The sequence below is a fragment of the Myotis yumanensis genome, unplaced genomic scaffold (genome assembly GCF_028538775.1).
Source record: "Myotis yumanensis isolate MYYU_CA2020_CCGP unplaced genomic scaffold, mMyoYum1.0.hap1 SCAF_14, whole genome shotgun sequence".
NCBI lineage: Eukaryota > Metazoa > Chordata > Mammalia > Chiroptera > Vespertilionidae > Myotis > Myotis yumanensis.
The window spans coordinates 34,894,463-34,916,816 of record NW_027223765.1 but is presented as its reverse complement, the minus strand read 5'-3'; the positions used below and the strand labels follow the sequence as shown (position 1 = coordinate 34,916,816).

Below are 22,354 nucleotides of genomic sequence, written 5' to 3'. Positions count from 1 at the left end.
GAGACCATATTCCTCCGTATCTTAGTTTGTGTTCAGAATCAATTCATCTTCCCCTCTCTTGACTTTGATTACTCTGAAGACTGTGAAGCCTACACATGTGGCGTGATGGATTGGCAGGTGGCCAGGTGTCACACATTTTGTCTGTGTGGCTCAGATAACCACCAGGGTTTGCTCATAAGCAGCTCTGTGCAGAGCCTGTTTGGCCTGGGCTTGGTTGTGGGACATTCAGAAGAGAGGGACATGTTCCTGGCCCTTAAGGAGCTTACTGTCCTCAAGTTGGGGGGATTTGACTGTCTGTCTTGAAAACACTCAAATATTATGCTTAGTTTTATATATAAACCATTACCAGAGATAATGGGAGATGGCTTCCTGGAAGAGGAAGGTTTGGAATGGGCCCTGAACCCTGGAAGGGCTTGAGAGAGGAGTGGGCAGCACAGCATCTTGGAGTTAACTAGTTCTGACTTTAGATTCTAGCTCTACCTATTCTTATATGACCTTAGGCAAGTTATTTAAAAATGTTATGAGAATTCAAACCTTATACAGTTCTTGGCACAATAGAAGTTTAATAAATAATGTGTCCCTTTCAGGTTAACAGTGGGAAAAAATAAAGATAGAGAAAGAACTTATATTTGGGGGGCAGTGGAAGAACAGCGTGCTGAGAGTTTAGGGTAAGGGGAATATAGAGGTTTTTGAGAGATTCAGTGCTGTTTTTATTTTTTAAGTAATATATTCATCTTTTTCCAAAGAAATGTACAGTCAGTCTTCGATTTGGTCCTCCAGAGTACTGTCCTCTGTCTCTCACTGTTGTGCTGGTTTGTTTGTCATTCCCTGGCTCTCTGAGTCCCAGCTGTGCCTGTTAACCATGTTTCTGTTGCATCTAGGAATGCTCCCACCCCAGCCCGTTGCTGCCCAGCTGTTGGAATACTGTATAACACCAACACACTCGAGGCTTTCAAGACTGCAGATAAGAAGCTACTTTTGGAACAAGCAGCAAATGAGGTTAGCTGGGAAAACATGATGTAGTCATTGAATTTTCTGTGGTCCTGCAGGCATGGTGTTTGTGATCAGATGCAGGGATCTGTCATAAAAACTAGTAAATAATTGATACTCAAAGATAGTTGGTTTCTGTGTTGGGAAGGTCAGAGAGAAGACCCTGAGGCTGTCACCTGGGGTTAGGCCGAAATGCAGGGCAGTGTGTGAAAAGCTTTGCTGCTGATCTCCCATTATAACATTCTGAAACAGCTTGACCTCTGTCTGAGTTCTGTTTTTATGTCTGAATGCCGTTGGGTTCTCTGTTCTTTGTGCCCTTGGAAGAGGCTTTCCAGTTCTAAGCACTGGAGTGCTGTTGGAGCTGATAGTGTAGTCTCTCTAGTATCATCAGGGCTAAATCTAAACCACTCCATGTGATTTACAAGGCCCCTCATGTCCTGGCCTCCATGGCCTTCCTGTCCTGTCACTCTTGCCCCTGCCTTGTCTAACCCGGTCACAGTAAATCACTTCTCATTCCTTCCTTCACCTGCTTTTTGTTCTCTCCTCTTTCCTCAGGACATGATGTTCTCTCTACCTGGAATGTCTTTCCTTTACTTCTTCATATCTGAGTTAGTGTGAAGAACTAAAATGGGGGGACAATTTATTTCAATCCCCTCTAACCCACTTAATTGAGTGGTCTTCACACTAGTCTCAAAAAAATAATAGAGTCTTGCCCTGGCTGGTATGGCTCAGTTTGAGTGTCACCCTGTGCACCGAAAGGTTCGATGCCCAGTCAGGGCACATACCCAGATGCTGGTTTGATCTCCAGTCCAGGTGCATGCAGGAGGCAACTGATTAATGTTTCTCTTTCACATCAGTGTTTCTTTCTTTCTCTTTCTCTCTCTCTCTCTCTCTCTCTCTCTCTCTCTCTCTCTCTCTCTCCCCCCCCCACCTCTCTCTCTCCCTCTCCCCCCCCTCCCTTCCACTTCCCTCTCTTTCTAAAAACATCAATAAAAATATATTTAAAAACAAACAAACACAAAAAAAGAATCTTTTTCTGTGGGTGCATGCCATGGTCAGAGAAGGAAGTTTCCTGCCTTTGGTCTTGAAGAGGGTGTCCCTTCTGTTCCTCATGATGAATGCACGTGGTGATGATTGTTCTTGGCCTGCAGCTTGGCTGCTTCTGGGCTCCTGCCTTGGCTGCACATTTAAAAGGCCGGCTCCAAAGTTGGGTCAGGTCTTACTCCATCATGGAAAAAGCAGGTTGCTCCCCACAGGAATTCTCACTCCTTGCCCAGGGCTCGGACTTTCCCCACAAATCCCCCTACTTGGCTTATCAGAAGCTCGGGTCTGCTCTGCAGCAGTCCCACTCCTCCACAGTTATTATTTCAGTAGCAGGAACTTCTCTCTTCTACCCATATGTAGGGAATGGTTCTTATTGGCACATAAGAACCGTTTATTTGTCTTGCATAGTGACACAATGTTTAGCAACTAATCTTAGCTACTGAAACATCTTGTGACAAGAAGCTGCTGACCAGTACCAGCTTCTGCTTCTAGTCACAGAACTTGCTGAGTATTCGTAAATTTGAAGTTCATTCTCTTTTCTTCATATCTCAGGGTGAAATAATCCGAAATAAGACTTTAAGAAATCCCATCTACATAGTTCAAATCACTCCCTCCCAGAAGTCCTTCCTGGCTCTTTTCCCTCCCATCTCTTAGCCCAGTTTGGGGTTCCTCTCAGGAATTCTAAATCCTTCTTGGATGCACGTCCTACCTGGAGGTATACTTGGACATTTATGCCTGAATCTCTCACTAGACTGTAAGCCTCTTGAGGGTAGGGACTGTGATTTTAAAAAATTTTTATAACCCTGATGTGCCTGGTATATACTAGGAAACAAGTAAATATTTGTTGAAAGAAATAATAAAGGCATGCTGAGACCCACTGAGAGGAGGCCTCTGGGTTCTCTCACTTTCCTCAGCCTGTTGTTACGAGAGTGTGGCTGGTGGAGAGGAGTGGGAAATGGGCAGAGTGAGGTAATGGCCCACTAAATTGCCTGGGAAAAGTGGTGCCAGGCCTGTGGAAAGAAGAGTTTGGGGCTGTACAGCTCTGTGCTTCATTTGAGAGTGAAAAGCTCAGAGATGCCTGATAACTTACCTTGACACTTTTTTCTCTTCTGGCAGATATGGGAATCCATAAAATCAGGCGCTGCTCTCAAAAACCCTGTCCTCCTCAACAAATTCCTCCTCTTGACATTTGCAGTAAGTAAATGGACTCTGGGTCACAGGACATGCTCAAATGCCCCTGCCAAGCCCATTGTGCCAATAGAACAGTGTGCTGTCTTCTCCGGAAGCCTTTACCTGTGTCATTCAAGTTTTAGCCGTTAAATAAATCTTCCTTTGGTTCGTGGCCAATATTGCTGGCCCTTATTACCAATGCAAAATTAATTCATTCTTACTGATCATACTGGTATAATCATACATATTACTGGTAATAATCTCATGGCTTATATAGCGCAGTCATCAAACTCTTACCACTCAGGACACAATAGAGTCAGATTCAGGGAGTAGTGGTTGTTCATAATGTCTTTATTAAATACAGTCTTGCAGAGCTTGATTGCTGGGTCCATCGACATAAGGAAAAGGTAATCTCTCAGGGAACCTGGCCATCCTCAAGCCGCTGTAGACTAGAGATGACACTATCTTGCTGTTAGGTTAGGTGGCTCAGGAGGCGGTGTAGGAAATAAAGAGAGTCGAGTTAATCAGAAAAGAAAGAAAGGCTTTATTCTGCGTCCCTGGGTGGCCCACGGACCCAAAGACAGGGCACGTGGATCCGTGCCAACAGGGAGGGGGGCGTTTTTTTTTATACAGCTGTTCAGTGAGGGTGGGGGAGCATGAGCTGTGGGAGTTCCCGCCCTGGGGGTTGTCACAGTTTCCAGGTGTCGTCATCTGTCTGGTAGCTGACCTGTTAGGAATTCCAGGGCGGGACTGGTATCTGCGTCACCATCTACCTGGTGCACTGGCCTGTTACGGATTCTAGGAAGGGCACAGTATCTACATCACCATCTGCCTGGTGGAGGCATGCATCAGCTCCGGGACCCCCTTTCGACCTAACACTTGCTTGTCCACACAGTTATGTTTTGTTAACAAGGGAAAATGTTTTATATAGGTGATATCTAATTAAATGAATATTGAGGACAGCTTTGAAGAGGAAAAGAAATCACATTAGGGCAGTGGTTCTCAACCTTCTGGCCCTTTAAATACAGTTCCTCATGTTGTGACCCAACCATAAAATTATTTTTGTTGCTACTTCATAACTGTAATGTTGCTACTGTTATGAATTGTAATGTAAATATCTGATGTGCGGGATAGTCTTAGGCGACCCTGTGAAAGGGTCATTCTACCGCCAAAGGGGTGGCGACCCACAGGTTGAGAACCCCTGCATTAGGGTAACATCTGCCTAGGGAAGTAAGGGAAAGAAGCTGGTCCTGGTGATGGGGAAAGTGGTCAGGGTATATTGTAGAGCAGTGGTCTCCAACCGGTGGTCTGTGGACCACTTGTGGTCCGTGAGGTCCGAAAGGTTGGCGACCGCTGTTGTAGAGATACCAGCAAAACACACACACACACACACACACACACACACACACACACACACACACGTATATCTACATATATATGCAAGGCATACCTTGGAACTATTGCAGGTTTGGCTTCAGACTACTACAGTAAAGCTAGTATTTTAAGAAAGGGAGTCATAATCTTTTGCTGGTAGAAAGTCTTGCCTTCAATTTGTAAAAAACACAGCATCTGTGAAGCACCAATAAAGCACTGTGTTTTATATGTGTGTATATCTGTATACATCTACATATAAAACTAATTTTTCCTCTGTAATAAAGCATAACTACATACTATCCTGTCGACTGTGTATTCTATAGACCCTTGTACAGCTAGATTGTTCCCAATACTCACTGTTAAAAAAATTTGCTTTAGTGAATAATACTGGCCATACTGATATTTTTCTCCCTGTCCATTTTATTTCTTTAGAGTAAATTCTTTGGAGGGGGCATATAAACATATTGAGATTGGTGTACATTAAGTGTGTTACTTCACTACAGCTTCATCAGTTTATCCTCTTTCCCACATTTTTCTTTCTTTTTTTTTTTTTTTTGCCAAGTTACAGGTCTTACTTTTTTTCCTCCCCCACAAATTAATCCCTCATTTTCTCTGAATGTTGCCTCTCTGATTTACCAAGAGAATGATAAGAATCAGACTGGAAGGTATATCAAAGGGGAGCTATCTAAAAGGATCACATTTTCTAACAAGTTATACTGCTTTAATGTGTAATAGTGGGGGTATAGAAAAAGTTTTAAATTCTTTATGGAATTTCTAGGTGGAATTTGATGTTGATAATTTGTCTGTAAAATTGAGTAATTTTGTAGGTTTACTACTAGAATAGATATAAATAGTGCTAGTTAAATATTTCTACTTTTGTTACTTTAACATCACTATACTTTCTATACCAAGAATTCTACTTAGTGGAATCTAATTGACAATTTGCACTTAAAGAGAAAAAAATACATTCACTCTCACTTAAAGTTTTTTTCTTTTTTTTAAAATATGTTTTATTGATTTTTCACAGAGAGAGAGGAAGGGAGAGAGATAGAGAGTCAGAAACATCGATGAGAGAGAAACATCGATCAGCTGCCTCCTGCACATCTCCCACTGGGGATGTGCCCGCAACCCAGGTACATGCCCTTGACCGGAATCGAACCTGGGACCCTTCATTCCGCAGGCCGACGCTCTATCCACTGAGCCAAACCGGTTTCGGCTCACTTAAAGTTTTAAGGCATTTACCAGAGTCAGTATGTGTGTTGGCCTGTTGCCCTTTTACTGAGCATTCTTAGCCTACCTTTAAAAGAATGAAAAGTCTCTATCTTTTAAAATCTTCAGACACAAAGGGCTTTATGTTAATTTAATCAAGACCTTTTGTGTCCTGAAAAGAATCCTAAGAAATTCAAGCCTTTGGACTTTTGAGGATGACCTGATAAAGCTCCTTAGAAATTGTGAAATACTTCATTTTGAATTGTTTAACCTTTTACTAAAGGTCATTTATGACAAATCATTTAAGTACAAAAAAGAAATAATCTCTGGAGGTGTTGTTTCTTTTTTTTTTTCTGCTGTTTTTAGGACTCAAAGGAACAGACACTTAATTACTTCAGTTTTGTAATTTGTTTTGCTATTGTTGAAAAAGAATTTATTCCTAATTGATCAATTACTGGCAGAATTAAATGTGATGTTCGCGACGCAGGAAACTGAGTCAGAGAGTCAGGCAGATTGAAGGAGGAGAATTTATTCTGCGCTCTCGGGCGAGGTCCACAGGTCCTGGTGTTGGGCCAGTGGAATCACGCCGAGAGGGAGTAGGGGCATTTTTTTATACAGCTGTTCAGTGAGGGCGGGGGAGAATGAGCTGTGGGAGTTCCTGCCTTGGGGGTCGTCACGGTTTCCAGGTGTCGTCATCTGTCTGGTAGCTGACCTGTTAGGAATTCCAGGGCGGGACGGGTATCTGGTGCACTGGCCTGTTATGGATTCCAGGAAGGGCCCAGTATCTACGTCACCATCTGCCTGGTGGAGGCATGCATCAGCTCCTGGACCCCCTTTCGACCTAACATTAAAGAGTGCAGAAATTGTAATTACTAGACTTTCTCAGCTGGACACACCCACATACACACACATATATATAAAGTTTATATTTTAAAAATTAATATGATTTAATTCCTATGAAAAGTCCAGAAAAGGCAAATGCATAGAGACAAAATAGATTAGTGGTTTCCAGGGGATAAAGCGAGGGGAAATGGGAATTTTCTGCTAATGCAGCAATTTTCAACCTTTTTCATCTCATGGTACTCATAAACTAATTACTAAAATTCTGCAGTACGCAAAAAAATATATTTTTTGCCGATCTGACAAAAAAATAGGTATAATTCTGATTCATGCACAAATGACTGTTGTCATTTTTTAAATTTGACAATATAAGGAAAAAGAGGTCAGTGCCCCTGACTATAGTCAGGTATTGCATGTTTTAAAATTTCTTGTGGCACACCAGTGAAAGTGCTGTGCTAATGGTTTTTTGGTGTGTTTTTTTTGTAGGGGGGTGATGAAAATGTTCTAGAATTGGTAGTGATGGTAATACAACCTAGTCAATATACTAGTACTAAATAGACCACTCAGTTGTATTCTTTAGCATCATGAATTTTATGGTATGTGAATTATATCTCAATAATATATTTTTGGTATATGAATTATATCTCAATATGGAGCAGCCATCCACTTTGTATTCACAGCAAGCAAGATTCAGGAAGAACTATTAATTAGCCAAATCCATTGCATTGTGGTCCGTGGTCACAGACTGGCAGATAAGCTGCCAAATAGCTGCATAACTATGGGCTCCTGCACATGAGTGTTTCCGGCCACAAATGCTGCAAGAATTCAGGGGCAAGAGCTTTCAGCCTGAGTGGGAGCAGTACCTAGGACAGCTTCACTGTTCTTTCTCCTGCATCTCTTGCCCGAAGTTCTTTAGTTCTTAGAGCCTCTTCTCTGAGACATACAGCACTCATGTTATCTCTGCTTTGTGCAGAAAGTGAGCTGCCCAAGGGCTGGGACTGGGTTTTATTTATCTACTTATTGTCAGTGTCTAATGTTTTGCCTTGTACATAGCAAGTGCTTCATAGTTGTTTATTTGAATTTCACCAATAAGGCATTTCTAAGAGCAATGCTATCTCAGCTTATATAGATTATGAATAAGCACAGCTTCTTTAATAACATGGTTTTATTCAAGTTCTTCACCCCTCTGTAAGCTTTAGTTTTCTGTCTGTAAAATGGGATAATAGTTACCTCCCAGGGTAGTTTTGTGTATTAAACAATGTTGACAATGATGTCAATTACTTACGGAACACTTTTTGTAGCACATGGCCAAAAAAGTTTGTTTATCTTGATATAGTAGTATGTGGTGTGTGGGAATGTTTTGGGACAATGACAGAAATATCATGAGTTCTATTGGAGATGAGAATTTCTGAGAAGCTGGTCATATCTTGTGTGTATCAGTCCTCTGTCTTACCTGGTTATGGGAAGTTACATTAATAGATGCATTTCAGTGTAGTCATTGTTGCTATTCTGATATCGTGTTATATTCTTTCTTTCTTTTAGGATCTGAAGAAGTACCACTTCTACTATTGGTTTTGCTCCCCTGCTCTCTGCCTTCCTGAGAGTATACCCCTTATTCAGGGGCCAGTGGGCTTGGGTCAAAGGTTTTCACCAAAACAGGTATCAACAAATAAAGCAAAATGTAGGTACAACTGGGTTTAATGTGCAAGCTTAGTTTATCTCTGTCTGTGCCATTTGCTAGGGAGAGGTTAGGCCTACTGGGGCACTCACTTTGCGTGACAGATAGACACTTGTCTGAATGAAGAGCTGGTCACTATGGAATCTTCCAGTGATGGTACTTGGAGCAGGTTTATTTTCAAAATGTTTATAAAATCATTTTGAAGAAGTAGTGAGCAATAATTTTCTAGGCTTTCAGTGGCATTTGGTAACATTCTAAGCCAGTAGGGAGGAATTATAGGAACATTTTAAAAAGACTAAGAATTTTCTAAAATGCGGTTTTCACTTTTAGTGGGGGGATCATAAGGCACTATACTTTGGGATGAGAGCCTTTGAAACCAAATAGACATTCTTCTTCCCTCATGCCAAGTTGCAGAACTTCTGTATCCGGAATGATACATGCAGAGTTAGTCTTTGCAGTTTAAGAAAGATAATAAGGTCATTAGAAATGGTTTGGAAAAGAGCAAAGAAAATTATCAGACTGATAGAACACAGACCCTAAACCAAAGAATACTGACTGTTATTAAAGCAAAAATTGAGTGGCAAGATGATTTGAATTCATGAAGTACATCAGTCACTAAAACCCTGAATTCTTAAACTAGGGAGCAGCCCTTACTGATTAAAAAAGAATAAGTATGTTTACTAAGAAAAATCAAAGGTTATGGTTTTGTGGAACTAATTTCCCAAGGAGAAATATAAGTTGGGAGAAAGGATTATGCATGGGAATTGGCTGTTGATGGATGTGAGTTTGCTTTTAAGACAAAAGTGTTCTCAAATCGTGGTTATGGTTGCATAATCCTCTGAACATGCTAAAAACAGCATTGAATTGTGCACTGTAAATTGGTCAGTTGTTTGGTAAGTGAATGTATCTCAATAAAGCTGTTAAAGATTATGGAATGGTTCAGGTTAAAATTCATCAGTCGTAGAATCATGCTTGGTTATCTCAGAAGAGAAATAATGTTTGGATTCCTCTCTCAATCTTTGTGGTTCATATCCTAGAGAACTACCATGCTGTACCATAAAATGTCCTTTTGTGCCCCTAAGAGACACCACCATGCATGTGAAAAATATTATGTAAAAGTGAAGTGGCATTATTTGGGTCACTCTTATGTTCATTTGCTGCAAAAGAATAACAGTGGTGTGATCAGTCATTTCCAGTCCTTTGGCTTGAAATTACCATTTATTATATGTTAATTTTTAGCTCAGCACCATATATGTAATTCCTGGAGAATAACTCAATGTTTCCTATTTTCAGATTCAAGCCCTTGAGTGTGCATATGATGATCTTTGTCAAGCTGAAGGAGTCCCAGCATTACCTTACTTCTTAATCAAGTATGATGAGAACATGGTGCTGGTTTCCTTGCTTAAACACTACAGTGATTTCTTCCAAGATCAAAGGACAAAGGTCAGAGAAACTGAGTATCACTTCATTTCCCAGAAAAAAAATCCAATGGTCTATGTTATGATAGACCACTGCAAAATTCAAACTCATTTTGATTTCTTTATCCTTCCAAAGAATGTTTCAGAACATTTCATTATCTTCATTCTCTCCCACACTGCAGTTCCCAAATCATCTCCTGCTTCGGAATTTTCTAGCTCTGTTGCACCTCAGAGTAATTTTGGATTCCTTGCTTCCCATTAGTAATGAAGTTATTTCAGTTTCCTTCACAATATATTTTGTATGTATGTTTTAATTTATTCCCAGAGCTACCACTGTAGTTCTGGACAGGTAGAGTCTTCTTGCTTCCATCTTGTATACCAATACTAAAGAAGGGCCTGCCTCAAACTGCTCACATTTGCTATATCAGTTATTGATGAAGAGTTAATGGTGTCTTCCTTCTGGCTCCAAGCTTACTTTCCTGCCTCATCTTTCACCTTTTTCCTCTTAAACCATTGCTCCAACTAAGTTTGTCTGTTTTCAGTAGACAACCCCCACCCCCACCCCACTCAATCAGCTATGCCTAGAACTTTTCCTATATCTCTCTTTATCCTCATGTTGTATCATCTTCCTGAAATATATTCTGCCTGTGAAAATCCTATGAAACTCCTTCTTTTTATTGAAATTTTGCCTCCACTGTGAAGCCTTCTCAGGGTGGGGCCATGTGTAACCTATCCCTTTCTGATCTCTTTCTGGCACTTATTCCTTGATCCTCATTTTCTACTCAATAAATCCCTTGTACAAATTACTTTTTGTGCTGTATTAGTCTGTAAGCTCCTAAAGGGTAGGGACCATATCTACATCATGTCTAAGTATACTCTTTTTCAGAGGAAGCCCTTTTTTAAATAATGACTGAGGATTGAAATATTATTAAAATTATTTTCTCTCCCCCTAGGCAGTTTCACAGAATTGTAGCTAAATCAGCAGCAATGAGACCAGCCATTAGTAATGTAAAGTCCAGTCTAGAATGAGGTCCTATTGTGATAGCAGGCAGGATTAAATGGCCTTTGTTTGAAGGCAACTAATTCAGGTTATGAGTGGTAAATAAAAGGTCCTCCCCCAAAGTGCACGTATACCAAAATAATAACTAGTTGCAGAGCACTTTACAGTTGCAAAGGAGCTTTAACCCACTTGATCTTATAATAACTTTGTGAAATAGATGTTATTAGTATCTGCATTTTCTATTTAATGAAAATGAGACTCAGAGTCCCACGGCCAAGTGGTCTGAATTCCAAAGCTCGTGTGCTTTCTTCCATTCCATTCTCTTATCATTTGGGTGCAGATTGCCCTTTGGAATAAAAGGGATCTGGATTTGACACCCAACATTGCCATTTAGTAGCTCACTGACTTTGGGGAATTTGCATGATCTTTCTTTACTTTAGTCTATCTGTTAAATAGTGATAAATACTATCTCCTGCAGGCTTTGTAAAGATCAGACATGATAATGTGAATAAAATACCCAGCAGGTGCTTAAATATGCATCCAATTCCTTTCTTCCTCAACAGCAATATCTTTTCAAGGACTGAACAAATCTCTGGAATCTCCTTTGAAGTACTTTGGGCAAGTTTACCTGTGCCCTGACCCTGAGACCAACCACCTGCCAAGTTCAGGCATAGAGCACTTCACTGGTTTAGGGTCGCATCTTAGGAAAGCTTAGAATTACTCAGTGTATATGTTCTCACAGAACCTGAGGTCTTGTAGGGAGATGAGACATGACTTGTGGAAAGTTAACTAAAAATTCAGGTAGTCGAAGAGAAGTGCCAATGAAATGATATGATTGATACTTTGGATGTTTGTGCCCCATCTTGTTCTAGAAAGGTTCACCAGAAACTGTGCAGATGGATGACCTCATAGGAGTTTCATGGCCTCCTGGGCAACCTCCCCATCTATGGTCCTGAATGTCCCATCTATCCCTCACAGTACTGGCCAAATGCGTTTTCTGACATGTAAATTTGATCATGTCACTCTTCTATGTTTCCTGTTGACTTCAGGATAAAGTAAAACAAATTAGGTTGGCATTTGGGGCCTCTTCAAACCAGTTCCTGTCCATCATTCTAGCTTCATCCCTCAAGAAGCAGCCTATGTTCTGTCTACAACTATGCCTTCCAAATGTCCAATGCTTCTCCCCACTCCCTTCACCCCTCCCGTGCCTTCAGAAATGCATTTATTTCTGTTTCCTTCACCTGGCTAGGATCTCACCCCTTTTTTAGTTCATTACTGTTTTTTTTCAATACATTTTTATTGATTTCAGAGAGGAAGGGAGAGGGAGAGAGAGAGAAACATTAATGATGAGAGAGAATCATTGATCAGCTGCCTCCTGCCTGCAACCAGGGCATGTGCCCCAACTGGAAATAGAACCGTGACCTCCTGGTTCATTGGTTGACGTTCAACCACTGAGCCATGCTGGCTGGGCTGGTTCATCACTGTTTGATAGCCCTTTTCTGCGTCTGGGTAGCAGCCTCTCTCCTAGCACTGACTGAGCTCTACTGTCATTGTTGGTTTGTTTATCTGCCTGTCTCTTCTCCCTAACCAGCCTGTGAGCAACTTTAGCACAACAATTATGTTTGACCCCACACTGTGTCTTCAACATTTACTGCAACATCGGATACTTAATGACCACCTGATGTGGGAGTGTTGAGAGGAGGGAGAGACCATTTTGGACTGGTCTAGTCACAAAGGGGTTCAGGGAAAGTAGATTTCTGTGTAATCTAAACATCACTTCACTTGAAGTTGTTTCTGCTTTTATTTTTATTAATCTAGTTCACTCCTTCACATAAGTCCAGTTTCTTTTTAGTGTTCCTGATTCATGAAGTGTCCTTGAAGGCTTTTGCCTTATTCTTCAAAAAATAGGCATTCTTTTTAGTGTGAACTCCCGCAGTTGAGCTTTGACTTCATGTTTTACTTTTTTCTCTGCCTCCTCCTCTCACCAGCACTTTGAAATGCCTGGGCAAGTCACTGTTTCTCTGTGAGCCTTGGCGTCTGCACATGTAAGGTGGAGAAATGTTGGCATCATTCCAAGCTCCTCTCCTTTTAGTCTGATTTCTTTTCTGGAGGATCTCACTGTGTCCCTGATGCCTGTGACCACTTCCTCCATTATGAACCTCCCTCTGGACCCCAGACCATGTTATCCAGCTGCCTGCTTCCTCTACCCCCTCAAATTCAATATCTTCCAAGCTGAACTCATAATCTTCATTTCAAATCCGATCCTCTTCTGGGCATCAGTGTCTTGCAGTGATACCACCTTCCATCTAGCCATGAGAGCCAAAGATCTGGGCAGCCTGCCAGAGCACTCTCTGTCCTTTACCATCCCCAGATCCTATGGATTTCCTGTCCTAAACTTCTCTTAGTCGGCCGCCTCTGTATTTCTTCTGCTCACCATCCCAGGCTAAGCTGCTGTGATCTTTCACTTGCTTTACTGCAATAGCTTCCTAATCATCTCTTTGTGTCTACTCTGACCTTCCTTTAATCTGTCTCCATATTATCCAAAGCAATTCTTTGAAAAGCAAATCTGATCATGTCACTCTCCAAATAAAACTAGCAATGTCTTCTTCCCTGAACTCTAAGAATAATATCCAAATTCCTTATTATGGCACACAGACTTTCCGTGGCCTGGCCCCTGTGCAGTTCCAGCCCCAAGTCAGTCCACATTCCCTCTTGCTTTTGCACCTCGCCACACCTCAAAGGTGCTGCTGGGTGCTCTCCTGCCACGGGGCTTTTACACGCGCCTTTTGCCCGGAAAGCCCTTTTCTCTCTTCTCTTCTGCCTCTTCCACTCCACCTCCATCTCTCCCTTTTGCCCAGTGAAGTATTTATTCTTTCTTTGGATTTAAACTTAATCATGATTCCTCAGAGAAGCCTCCCTGACCTCTGTAAAAAGGGTTGTCATGCTTGCATTGGGCTCTAGCACTGTGTAGTTTTTCTTTGCAATATTTAGTACAGTTGTAATTGCACATTTTCTTGGGTGATCTTTGATTAATATCTTTTTCTCTCATGTAAACGTAAGCTCTGTGAGGGCGGTTACCCTATCTTTGCTTTATCACCCATTGCATCTGCATCCTGTAGTATCTTGCCTGGTGTGTAAAATACATGGAAGAATGGATGCATGTATGAGTTGTTGTGAAGATTAGAGCTCACATATGTGAGGCAACTGGGTCAGTACCTGACACACAGTAGGTGTTTAATAAGTAGTAGGTCACTCTTAGTATGGCTCCTTATAGTGTTCTCTTTAATGTGAGTATTCTGCTATCTGATTAAGGCCATGTATCTTATAAAGGCTTTCCCAAATGTCCCATTTAAGTTTATGTCTAGTATAAGTCACAGACCTTCTTAGTGTTCTGCCTGGAGAAGGAATGTGAGGGAGGTATGTGAGGGTAATTTAGAGAAGTAGTTCTTAATTTGGGACAGGGGTGGTGGTGAATAACTCCTTGAGAATTTGGTGGAAGTAATGGATCCTCGTCCCAGAAAAATACATATCTGTACACAGGTCTAATATCTAATGTCAGAGGATCCACAGAACACTCAAATCCATTCATAAGTCCTGTTTGGGTCCCTGGCTCAGAGGAAGATAAAGAGAAGGACAGGGCTTAGCCTGCCTGTGGAATCCTGAGGGATTGCTGAGATAAGGAGGGAGATGGCTCATCTCTGCTCCAAGCCAGAGTGGGGCCTTTGCATCTAAAGATACTGTTCACTGATGTCTGGAGCCTCAGCTGGCTGAGAGAGAGTGGGTACCTGCCCCCGAAGAGAATCATGATTCCTCACTGTTCTCTTAGCCAACAGCAGCTGCAGCTACTATACCCGAAGTTCTGACTGTGCCCAACACAGAGCTGGTTACTTATACTTGCTATTCATAATCCTTCCAACACCATGCAAAGTGAGTAGTATTGTTCCCATTTTATAGATGAGGAGAAGGGAAATGAGGTAGAGAACAGAATGACCTATTTTCGTGTGAAACGCCTTACCTTCTACAGTCAGAATGCTTCATATAATGGCAAAAGAAGCATCCCTTTTCTCTCCTTGGCTCAGAGCATGTTATGATAGAGTAAGAAGGCCAGATTTTGGGTCCCAACTGCAACTTCACGAGCCAAACTTTCTGAGTCTCACCTCCCTTCTCATACACAAGTGTACAGGAATAATACCCTCTTCCTTATAGGTGGTTGTGAGAGTTAACAGATGATGGATATAAACAGGCTTTATTAAGTTTTACTCACATGTTATAATTGTTCCCACTATATTTTCTTAGAATAAGTTTGTCAGTTTTCATTTTCAAAAGAAAATTCTTTTCTTTGAACTAACTTCAATCTACAGCTATTCTATTAAAATGGAATTTTGAGGCCCTGAGTCATGCTGCTGACTTTGTCTTTACCAAAGAAAGGCAAACTTCCTTGCCTTTTTGGATTTCAAAAATTGCTGAAGAAATTAGGACTAGTCTGTCTGCTGGAGAAGCCCTCCTAAGATTTGCAGGGTTATCAGTTCAGAAATCCCTAGACAATTCAGGAAGCTTTTACCAGTTTGCTGCTTTCTTAAAATTAAAACTCAATAGCAAATGCATCTTTGATTGGTTTTCTCTCATTTCTTGGCTGACTTATGGTTGTTAAGATGATTGCTAATGCCAAACTTTGTTACTGATAGTTAAAAACAACTGTTACATTATGACTCAATAATCATATTTATGTGTGTCTTTAGATGTATATATACACATATATAACAAACAAAACTTTAACAAAATAATACTTTACTGTGCTTATTTTCTATTCTATTCTGTTTTATCTTTTTTTGAAAAATGATAGTTGTGACCCACTAAATGATTTAGGACTCACAAATAGCTCATCACCTGTATTTTGGACAATGCTGTGTTCCCATTTTGAGAATACTGGCAGATAAATGAACTGTACTAGGCATGGTTTCATTAATTTTATATCTAGCTGTATCTTTCTGTTTCTGAAGTATTATAAAGCTCTTCAACTATTTAAGTTTTTGGATCTTTTTAAAAGTAAGCATTTTTTGTATTTCCTTCTAATTTTTTTCTGCCTATTTTTTAAAGACAAAGATTTTACTATATTCTGTTTTATTGTATTATCTATATATATAAAAGGCTAATATGCTAAGTGTCCGTTCAGGTAATGATGTCATGTAGCAACACCTGGCTTCCTCTCTCTAGTGACTAGCCTCCTTGTAGTTTTTGCAGCCCAGGAACACGACTTGCTTTATGGCCAAGTGGAAACACTTTACACTGTAATCAAATGTCTGTGAAGTGTTTTCCCGTGCTTCATCTCATTTGATCCTCACAGAAGTCCTGGAGTAAGTAGATAGGAGACTCTGTGGAATCCTATTTTCTTTTCATTAGCTGGAAAACAGATTTAGAAAGCTTAGAAACTTGACCCAACTGAAAAGAAGTAAGAAATGGTGGACCTTGAAAATGACTTCAGGTTTTCTCACTGCACAGAATATAGTTAAACACTGCTGCAGTTAAATATTTTACCCTTTGTTCTCCCTGCGTGATCTACAATAATAATCTGCTTCATGTTGATATTTACTGCTGTGTTGCTGACAATTACCTGAAAGAGAAGTTGGGATAATTCACTGGGCTGGAAAAGTTTAGCTAAATCAGAAAGCTGGTCTAATTAAGCAAATTTGTTCTATATCTATAAAAGGCTAAGTTGGCTTGCGCGTGCGTGATACATATAAAGCTTTCTCTGGAGCCAATTGCACACGTGTGTTTCCATCTGTCATTGTCAATCGTGAATTTGGTTGACATTTCTATTATAGAGAAAGGGCGAATAGCAATATTAAAATATTTCTTCTAATTAATTTCCTTTCAGTGTGCACGAATTCGTGTACCAGGCCACTAGTTTTAGCATAATAGTATTATGCTCTATATCAACATCCTTTTAAATTGATACATTTGATAATTTTATCAAATTTTACATTTATATTTTTTATACTTATTTACTATTAGGAGCTTCTTTGTGCATGAAATTCCTCCCCTCCTTCCTATTTTGAATTATTTTCTTACACTTCTAGATGTAGAATTACTCGGTTGAAGAGTTTGAACATTTTAAGGCTTATAATCAAAAGTTATCCATTTGACAATTGGCTTTTGGGGCTAGGGGACCCTGATTTTGTAGTGTTTGCTTATTTCATGGTGTCAGTAATCCCATCACAGCCAATTTCAAGCCACCATTGTGAAGTCACATTATTTGGAGATGGGAAGAGAAAGTAGGCTCTCCCAAACTGTCTGTAGCACACCACTGCTTATAACTATTGCCCCAAATTGCCAATTTTCTCTCTTGCCAACAATGTACCCTTATCAGCATTGAATGTTGTATACATTTGGTCAATTGAAAATGAGCATTGTTTAAGTTCTTATCTCCCTCAATAAAATGTTGATTCCACTTATAAATCATGGTGGCACCATATTGTTACAACAAATAGTTCTTGTGTTTGTATTAAAAACAGCCTAAATAGTTACCCCATTGCCAATCTTTTTGGAAAGTTTGTTTGAGTCTTCTGTTTTCTTCAAAGCAGTTACTGAAGATGGGATGTTTGGGAAATGTTTTGTAATTTCAAAAACATTAGGCCTTAATTCTAGGGCTTTAGAATCTTTAAACAAGAGCAATAGCATTGGTATGCTTTTAGTGGGCTCTTTACTTAGCGATCTTTGCATCTTGGCAGTCGTCTGTTACATCACCGGGCATTAGAGATTTGAATAATTTTCTCACACTTTCAAAACATGTAATTTCTTTTGTGCATTTTCTGTTATAGCAAATGTTTAGGTAATAGCCATTTGTCATGTCTTATGGGATTCGGGTAAAAATTTCTCAAAGACACTCAAGCTAACAATTTCCCTCCTTCCCTTTCTCATGCTGTTCTTTTCCAGCACATTGCTGGGTGGATCATAGACAGATCATGACTGGACCACTTCAAGGAGTTGTATGCTCTCAGCCAACTAGAAAAAAATAATTTATTTCATAAACCTTTTAAACAAAGTATTTTTCCAATTACATTTTGCTTCTTTCTACTGATTTGTATCATAAAAGGAAGTGATTTGTACAAGTTCACACAATGAATTTGCAGCAGAGCCAGTTCTAAAACCCAGAACTCCTTGTTAATGATCATTTCTAATTGCCATTTAAAAAATTTTTATTGATTACCCAAATAGTTCAGCTAGCTTGCTAGCATTGTGCTGACTAATTTCTATAATAGCTGAGCTTCCTGATTTAGTTTCTAAAGCACTTAACAGGTTTTGGAGTCACTTTTAAAAAAATCAGAGGATTATTAACTGATGATCAGCCTAGTGTCAAATGAATCCTGTCATTTTTCTGTCCAGATGCTTGCCTCATGTGAGTAGGAGGGTTACTTCAAAGCATTTTCACGCTGACCTCCTTTTATGGGTAAGTGATAGATTTCTCTTCAGCAGTTCATTTCTTTTCTGTAGCTCATCTTAGGTCATGTTGCTCTGAGAACTTATTTCTGATCTTTTCTGCTCAAAGAAAAAAAGATTTCTTTTTGTCTTACCTTTCTATCTCATTGTCTTTGTATTTAGTGTCAGAAATATGCTCATTCTTTGAAATTAGGCATCCATTTGTAGTATCTACACTAATAAAAGACAAAGATGCTAATGGACCATACCTTCGCTATGCCCTAAGCCACGCCCACCAGCCAATCAGAGCAACTATAAGCAAATTAACCCAACCAAGATGGCGGCCGGCAGCCACGGAGCTGGAGCAAGCAGGAGGCTTCATTGCCCAGGCGATGGAGGAAGCCAAGCTTCCCGCCAGCCCTGAGCCAGCTGTGGCCTCCGCTCATGGCAACAAAGTTTCAATTATAGAAGACAAATAAATCCCAGATACCTGCTTCCAGCCAGCCTCCACTGGGAGCTTGTTGCCTGGTGGTTGTGGCCAGCCTGCAAACAGCCATCAAGCCACCAGGCTGGCCAGGCACCCCAGCGGGGACCCCTACCCTGAAGGGGCTGTGGCCAGGCTGCAAACAGCCATGAGCCACTTACCCAGGCTGGCCATACCCTCATGGGGTGAGGGTCCCCGCAGGGGGGCTTGGCCAGCCTGCAAACTGCCATCAGCCACTCACCCAGACTGGCCAGGCACCCCAGCAGGACCCCCCCACCCCCAAGGGGGTGTGGCCATACTGAAAACAGCCCTCAGCCCCTCACCCAGGCTGGCCAGGCACTCCAGTGGGGACCCCCCCCAAAGGGGGTGTGGCCAGTCTGAAAACAGCCATCAGCCCCACACCCAGGCTGGCCAGTCACTCCTATATAATAAAAGGGTAATATGCAAATTGGCCCTAACAGCAGAACGACTGGAAATGACTGGTCACTATGACACACACTGACCACCAGGGGTCAGAAGCTCAATGCAGGAGCTGCCCCCTGGTGGTCAGTGCGCTCCCACAGCGGAGCTCTGCTCAGCCACAAGCCAGGCTGATGGCTGCCAGTACAGCAGTGGTGGTGGGAGCCTCTCCTGCCTCAGCAGCACTAAGGATGTCCAACTGCAGCTTAGGCCTGCTCCCCGCTGGCAAGTGGACATCCCCCGAGGGCTCCTGGGCTGCCAGAGGAATGTCTTACTTCCAGCTTAGGCCCGTTCTAATTTATATACTTTAAGTACCACTTAGTCCCAACTCTACATTTGCAGATGATAAAGCATAGACCTAGAGAATATTTGATAAACTAGAACTTATCCACTTCATTTCTCTACCAGTTAATAAAAGATCACTTTGTTACTGAAGATAGATAACTATATAATGGTGATAGATTGAACTGAACAAATAGGTGAGTTAAGTTATTACAATAGAGTTTATTTACATTGTGTTATAGTCACTATTTGTAGAGTGCTTGCCTATGTCTTTGCTAAGTGCAGGTGAGAGTTATCCTATAGATGAGAAAACTAAGGCATAGAGAGGTTAAATAAATTGTCCAAGGTTAAATGAGAGTAACTCATGACATTTGATAAGAGCCCAGGTTTATGGAGTCACATTTGAAAATTGAATCACAAAATCTCTATATGAATGGCATTTTCTGAATTGATGCTGTGTAGGTTCTTCCTAAATAAATTGAGTAGCCTTTAGACACCCTATAAAATTGAACCTTAATAATATTATCTGTCTTGTTTTGTAACCTATGTAGGATTTTTTTTTCTCTTTAATGTTCTTTGAAGTTCTATAATTCTGGAGCTTGAAGGAATCCCTTTAGATAAAATGATTCAACTCCTTTATTTCAGAGGCAAGGAAAGAATTTCGCCAAGATCTTAAAATCAATGAGCTGCAGGATTAGAACACATACTGCTCCAGCCAATGTGTGTGTTTTTTTAGTTGCATTAGGCCATTTCTTTTCTAACCCATTTCAAATGTTAGAGAAATAGAAAGCTAATTTCTTTCTTCTCTCCCCTTTTCTTGCTGGGTAACAGAGTTGTAAATACCCTTGATTTTTTTTTTTAATTGAAGTTTAAGCGATGATTACTTTTGTAGTTTATCCAGCACATACCCTCTGTCACAACTGAATCATGGGGAAAATAATAGTACCTGCTTCATAGAGTTGTAGTGAGGATTAAATGAGATGGTACTGAACATGAAAAGTCTGAACATGGGCATTTCTGCTGACAACATTCTTAGTGATTCCAAATCTTTAGTGATGAGACTAATCATTATACTAATAAAAGGATAATATGCTAATTAAACTGGACATCTTCCGGATGTCCTTCTGGACAAAGCCACAGTGGCGGGGGCCGAGGCAGATGCGGTTAGGGGTGATCAGGCCAGCAGGGAAGAGCAGTTAGGGGGCGATCAGGCCAGCTGGGGAGAGTAGTTAGGGAGCTATCAGGCCGGCAGAGGAGAGCACTTAAAGGGACGATCAGGCCAGCAGGGGAGAGCAGTTAGGGGGCAATCAGGCCGGCAGGCAGAGGCTAGGGGCAGTCAGGCCAGCAGGCAGAGGTGGTCAGTGCACTCCCATAGGGGGAGCACCTCTCAGCCAGAAGCTGGGCTCACGGCTGGCGCAGAAGCAGTGGCAGGAGCCTCTCCTGCCTCGAAGGCAGTGCTAAGGATGCCTGACTGATGGCCTGCTCCCTGTGGGCTCCCAAACTGCGAGAGGGCACAGGCCAAGCTGAGGGACCGCCCCCCCCGCAAGTGCAAGAATTTCATGCACTGGGCCTCTAGTCTGTCTGTATAAAATGCCTGAGTAATTCAGATAAACAACACTGAGGCCTGGAGGAACTGACTGATTTTCCCTAGGTCACTCATTGACATAGGGGCAGTCCTCAGAAAGTCTCTGCAAGTTCTATTTTTAAAAGTTTTCTAGATACTACTAATGCTATATCTTCCCATGGAAAAAGAAATCTCAAATAAAGGTATTCTGTATTTCCTGAAAGGATGGCCATACCTATGAATCTGTTTATATTGAATTAAATATGCATCTGTTTGCATTTAATACATGAAAATCTAGATAAAACACTTCAGTCTTGGGAATAAGAAAATTTATAGTGGAGAAGGCAGCCAATATTTTTAAGAATACCTTTGAAATAATGCAGTAATTATCTGATAAGACAATAGTAAGACATTTCCAGAGATTTACTGAGCTCATATGAAGACTATTTAATTGTTATTTAATAGAAAATAGAAAAAAGTTGTGGTACATCAATACAGTGGAATGCCATTCAGCCACTACTGACAGTGGTTGTAGAATGACATTAGTATGAAAGAGAGTTCATAGTAGAATAATAGATACAAAACAGTATTTTTAGCATGATTCCATTTTTGTTTAAAAGTTGTAATAATTAAAATATATTTATGTAAAGAATAAATGGAAGTTATACACCAAGGTGGTGTTTCTCTCTGGATGGTGGTGTTGTGGCCTTCCTTCTTTCCTTTCCTCTCTCTCCTTCCTTCCCTCCCCCTTCCCTCTCTTCCTTCCTTCTCTTACTTTCTGTCTTTCTGCTTTTTTTATGTGAATATTGGTTAAGCTCCTTCTTTGTGGCTGACACTGTACTCAGCACTGTGGTAAATAAGTGGAAGTGTTTGGGCTGATCCCATTCTTACGGAAATAACTGGATCTGGAGTAATCAAAAGTTTATCTGCCATGTTTCTATTTAACCCACGGGTATACCTATAAAGGACACCTGTGGGTTAACTTATGGTTCTCTGCCAGCTATCTTTCCTTCCTCCTTCCTTTCATCCTTCCACTTATCATCCATCCATCATTTAGGCATCCATCCATTTATCTAGCCATCTGTTTTCATCATTCAATAAGCATTCACTAAGTATCTGCAATGTATCTATGAACTGATGATGGAAAGATGAAGAAGATACTCTTCTCTAGATGCTCATTGTCGTGTGTGTGTGTGTGTGTGTGTGTGTGTGTGTGTGTGTGTGTTTTAAAGATGTTTAGAGAGAGAGGAAGGGGAAGGGAAGGGGAGAGAGAGGGTGGGGGGAGGGGATATCGATGTGAGAGTGAAACAGGATTGTTCGGCTGTCCCCCGCACACCTCCTACTGAGGATTGATTCCACAACGTGGGCATGTGCCCCAACTGAGAGTAGAACTGGTATTCCTTCAGTGCATGGGACAATACCCAAA

At 41.0% G+C, this 22,354-nt stretch overlaps 1 protein-coding gene across 2 annotated transcripts in view; it reads left to right on the top strand.

The window, feature by feature from the left end:
• The window catches only part of ATG7 (autophagy related 7), a 233,230-nt gene that overhangs the window by 23,143 nt on the left and 187,733 nt on the right, over positions 1-22,354 (top strand). For both annotated transcript variants that reach the window (XM_070433619.1, XM_070433620.1), the window contains exons 4-7: positions 882-999; positions 3,151-3,228; positions 8,170-8,286; positions 9,599-9,748. In XM_070433619.1, coding sequence (XP_070289720.1) covers positions 882-999; positions 3,151-3,228; positions 8,170-8,286; positions 9,599-9,748 — 463 coding nt within the window. The remainder of the gene's footprint in view (positions 1-881; positions 1,000-3,150; positions 3,229-8,169; positions 8,287-9,598; positions 9,749-22,354) is intronic.